Here is a 5000-nt window from a genome sequence, read left to right as displayed (position 1 = left end):
TGTGTAAAGTGTGCGCATGAAGAATCGTGATATGTTCCTTTCAGCCATATTGCTTAAGCTCTAATGATCTTGTATTTATTACAATATAAACATTACATAGAATCATAACCCTATCTTTCTTTATTTTTTCTCTCTCTCTCTCTCACACTCACACACACACACACACACACACACACACACACACACACGAGAGAGAGTCTGGAGACCACTAATTCGGTCTGGGACGGGTTTGAGTTGACATAACTTATGTGGAGACTAAAAACTCCCAATTGTATAAAAGCTCATTAGGTGATCTCTATAGCACCGCGGCGTAGCCCTGCACACGCTCGTACCGCTTTCATACGGAAAACCAAACATATTTTCATTTCGATCCGTGCTTTTCCCCATAAAACCTGTCATCTGTCTTCATTACTCGCCTCAACCTCAGCGTTTCGAGGCGAGCGTCATCGTCGCTCCCGGCCGCCCCGACAACTGCGTACACTTTGATTTCCTATAGTCTGCGTGCTCTGATCCCCGCCAATGCAAATGAAACAATCGCTTTCGGGGGCTGGGCCTAAACGTGAGCATATCGACTACAGAGGTCAATGTCACCTGTTAATGACAGCAGGCTTGATTCACTTATATTATATGATGCATGACCAACACTCTGGCTTTTCATGCGACGGACTACAAATCGATGAACCATGTGGAAAAACGGAGTAACGAAAGAAAGTATGAGAAAAAAAAAACATAGAAATGTTTCTTTTTCAGGTTTTTTCCGGTTCCATTGATTTGTATGAATGTGGAGTGTGATTTAAAAATATTTTCATTACGATCATGAGACAAAGCCAAGCGTGAACAAGTGTGATATTTTACAGGATACTTTACTGTACACTCTGTAGGGAATAGCAATGCTTATACTACATCACACACACACACACACACACACACACACACTTAGAGTAGAGGCAGTATGAAGGCATCATCTAATTCCAAATAAGAAACCTATCCTCAATTCCACATCACGCACGTAGCCATGATAAATACAAGATTTTACAAATATTGTGTATCGCGAGAGACCGCACACAAAACCCCCGTGCTACATAAACAACCTGGGACAAATTTCTCTCCGGAGATCCCTCTGGTTAGAAGAGTGTTGTGTTTCAGAGTCGGTTTAAGAAGGAGTGCTCAGGGTTTTGAGACACAAACAGAACGTTCGATAACGCATGGGACGATGGTGATTTAACACCCGGAGATAATGGCGGCGGATTGACTAAGCACGCCATCTGATTGGCCGAGAAAGCGATGGAGAGAGAGAGAGAGAGAGAGAGAGAGAGAGAGAGAGAGAGAGAGAGAGTGCAGGCCCAGCGGTGCGCTTAAGAGCCAGGATTACCAAGGTCATTAAGCAGCATCGCTGGCGTGACGTGATTAGTCAGGTAGCAAAGTCCATTTGTCACCTGCACCAGAAAATTGAGTTAATGCGGCACTACGGGCTACGGGAACTGTATAATATCAACTTGATTACATCAAGGCAGCTGCCGAGCTGACACCTAGCCGAATTTGTCAGCTTTAATCGTTAGGCGCTGTCACAAATCCATCAGAAGCTCAGATAATTAGGGTCCCTATCTAACGAAACAGCAGACGAACTGGTAGCTTCTTTTTTTTTCCTGATAATTAAGAAGCCTTTCGTCCTCAGCGAAGGGCCGAGTTTAATGACTCCCTGTGCTGGTTCCAAAAACATCTCTCCTCGCTGATTATTTGTCTGGACCTATTCTCAAGCGCCCTGATTTAAACACAAAAAAAAAACAAAGCATCCATGTTCAAACCTCAGGAGACAGGTTAGGTTTGTATCTCGTGCAATTCGATCTGTTCCCATATATAAACCAGGCATTAATAATGATTAAGATAGAGAGGGAAATAAAATTGCAGCGCAGGAGTCCATCTCCCATGGAGGAGACTTCAAAAGCCTTCGAATGTAAATACTGACTTGAGTGTTTTTTTTTTCGCTCTCCTGTACTGCTGCTCTGGTTCTGCGTTCGATACAGGAGGCCTGCATGTGTACGCTTCAGAGGAAAGGCAGCAAATCGAAACGAATGGCTGCGGCAGGCCGACACACTCCGCGACTCGACCGGAGCGCCGGGCCGGGCCGGGCCGGTCGGGCCGAGCGGGGATAATGATTCTGGGTGTTAAAAAACACCACGAGGTTGTGACTGTAAATGAAGCACACCGAAAGTGTCTGGGGAAGGACGAGGAGAGGAAACCGGACACGAGCGTTGCGTTTGGGTTCTCTGTGAAGCTCGAGCCGTGAGAAATCAAAGCGCAGTAACTTGATAAAACGATGCTCTTCTGAGACTCAACCCGGGGTTAAACTATTGCGGAGGTGTCGCGGATTCGAGGTTTCGATTGTGTAAAATGCCACGCCGTGGGATTGATGGAAAACCAGCCTGCCGAATTCTGATGACCATAACAGCCAATGATGCATATGGCTGTCAAAAGACAGACAATTAAATCAATATTCACTGCAGGCAAAGGGAGGGAGGGTGTGTGTTTGATCTCTTGTTATTTTTTTTTTTTAGGTACAACCTGCCAGCTCATATTACCAGCTGCCATCTCACCTCAGAAACTCTTAAAACTCCCGGTGACAGTCTCTACCTAGCTTGAGAAATAAAAAAATCTAATAAAATCCATTGGACACTGAAGGTAGGGGTAGGAAATTAAGCCTAGTATGGACAGTCAGGCGCCCAAATGCCAGCGTCGCCTTCCTAGAGTATGACTAGCGTAACTCGGCGATGCGCCATCAACCGTTTCTTCTACGACTTGAAATTTCAGGGCCCAAGTCCTTGTAAGAGGTGCTTTCCTCAAGTCCTCGGTGTCAGAGGGAGCTCTCGATTTCATTCAGGGGGGGGACAGACCTGTCTGTCTCAGAGGAAGGACACGTCCACTGCTAGGCAACTGTCTAGTTACTTATACGAAGCTTCAAAACAAACCCTAAGAGAAGAACGTTTGATTGTTTGCTGGTAAAAAGACAGGAACTGCAGCAAGTTGACGGTATACACACACTGGTAAAAGATTTTACATTACAAAGTCGAAATCTTCCACGAACAAAGACAATTGGAGAATTACTTTCACGAACAAAAGAAATATCACCAAATCATTTGCGAATGATTTGTTGATAAACCGACACACCCTGGTTACCTCCTCTTTCTCTCTCTCTTTTTTCTGTGTATCTTTCTGCCTCTTTCAGTATCTCTCTTCTTCTTTTTTGTCCAGAGGAAAAAAGTCCAAGAATGCCCCCCCACCCCTTTTTTTATTTTCTCCCCCCAAATTCCCCCACCCCTCCATCAGCGGGGGCAAAAGTTGTCCTGCGTGTCCAAGCCCCCTTTGGAAAGCGCGCATGCTCGTTTCCATGGTGAATGATTCACTGATGGTTATCGGGAATGAAGATCAAAGGCAGCCACGTGACAGGCGATCAATCAAGCATCAAATCCAGGAAGGCAACTACACAGGAGTGCAGAGAACTCTGGAAAAGTGCAGTTTAGTGTGTGTGTGTGTTTGTGTGTGTGTGTGTGTGTGTGTGTGTGTGTGTGTGTGTGTGTGTGTGTGTATGTGTGTAGGGGGCATGATTAGATTCGCATTTTTCACATAGTTTCAACAAATAAATAAATAATAAAAGTGTCTGATTTCAATCCGTGTTCACTTTGATATTCTGGTGTGCATTACATGGTATCCGACCTCATGCACTCGCCAGTAGTAGTGGTGGTGTGATGATGATGACGGTGTGATGAAGGGCTGCTGGTGGTGGAGTGTGTGCGGCCTGCGAGGTGCCACTGGCTTGTTTGGCTTTTGAAATGCTTGTGATATGTTTCCCAAGCAAACAACGCATGCGTTTCCTCTGTGTGTGTGTGTGTGTGTGTGTGTGTGTGTGTGTGTGTGTGTGTGTGTGTGTGTAGAAGGACTTACCTGAAGATCGCCTCGGTGCTTGCTGCTTTCTCCGCGGCATGCTCTTCTCCAACTCTCTCCACTTGACTTTTCATACAGAATCGAAATACAGGCGACGAAATTTCAAAAATAATAATAAAAAAGAGGGAAAAATGGTAAATCTTTTACAAATTCTTGTAGTCGGTCCTTTTCTTTAGAACTAAACCAGGATCAGGGATCAGGATTTTTAGATGTAATCTTGCTTCTGTCCTTGAGAGAAAAAAAAAAAGTCACTCGGTCGATTAAAGTCTTGCAGTGTTCTCCAGTTTTTGTTTTTAATTCTTTAAAAAAAAGAAAAAAAGAACAATCGAAAAACTTGGTCTGTATCTGATCTAGTTCACGGGCAGACCCGTATCTCCGTTGCCGGGGTGGAACAGCGCACAGCTCGGTCACTGCTCAACAGCCGCTCCGTCCATTTCTGCCAGATCTTCCTCGAGCGCGTTTCACCGGGACAGCAGTCGAGGAAAGGGAGGAAACTTCCATACACACACACACACACACACACACCAAAAAAAAAAAAAAAAAAAAAAATTGAAAGGGGGAAAAAAGCAGCAAAAACACCACCACCCAGTCCGACGACTGTATTCCGTCCGTCTAAGGCGTCTCGCACTGGGGAGGAGGACCGACTGCTCCTGCGCTCGGAGAGGAAGAGAGAAGCGGGAGGACGCGGTTAAACGTCAGTCAGTCAGCGGGAACGACTCGCGGCCAGGCGGGCAGGCGGGCGCGGAAGAAGAGAAGGACGTACGGAAGGAAGGAAGGAAAGAAGGACAGGCGGGCGGACGAGCGGATCTCTCAGCCTCTCAGCGGTGGAGCGTTTTCAGCTCTCCTGCTTCCCCGCGTTCCCTCCGGGATTCACACGCGAGAGAGTCCGTGCATGTGCTCGGCCCACATGTGGACAGCTGATCTCGGGCGTGATAAACAAGATGCGTGTGTAAGAGTGCGAGAAGAAAACAAAAATCTAACCAGGTGCTCTTTTGCGGAAAGAAAAAAAAAAAAAAACTAACGTGAAAGTACCACGAGCGAAACGATCAGGTTCGAGGTTC

General features: G+C 46.0%; 1 protein-coding gene across 3 annotated transcripts in view; it reads right to left on the bottom strand.

Moving 5' to 3' along the window:
* Positions 1-5000, bottom strand: part of tshz1 (teashirt zinc finger homeobox 1) — a 48628-nt gene that overhangs the window by 40428 nt on the left and 3200 nt on the right. Inside the window, exon 2 of one of the 3 annotated variants that reach the window (XM_046834896.1) lies at positions 3940-4589. In XM_046834896.1, the coding sequence (XP_046690852.1) occupies positions 3940-3979 (40 nt within the window). In that variant the 5' untranslated portion in view covers positions 3980-4589. Of the gene's footprint in view, positions 1-3939 lie in introns of all 3 variants that reach the window. The other 2 variants (XM_046834897.1, XM_046834895.1) reach the window with 2 other exon arrangements.

The sequence above is a fragment of the Silurus meridionalis genome, chromosome 22, assembly GCF_014805685.1.
Source record: "Silurus meridionalis isolate SWU-2019-XX chromosome 22, ASM1480568v1, whole genome shotgun sequence".
NCBI classification, from domain to species: Eukaryota; Metazoa; Chordata; class Actinopteri; order Siluriformes; family Siluridae; genus Silurus; species Silurus meridionalis.
Note: the sequence above shows the minus strand (reverse complement) of the source record. Positions and strands in the feature narration are given on the sequence as shown.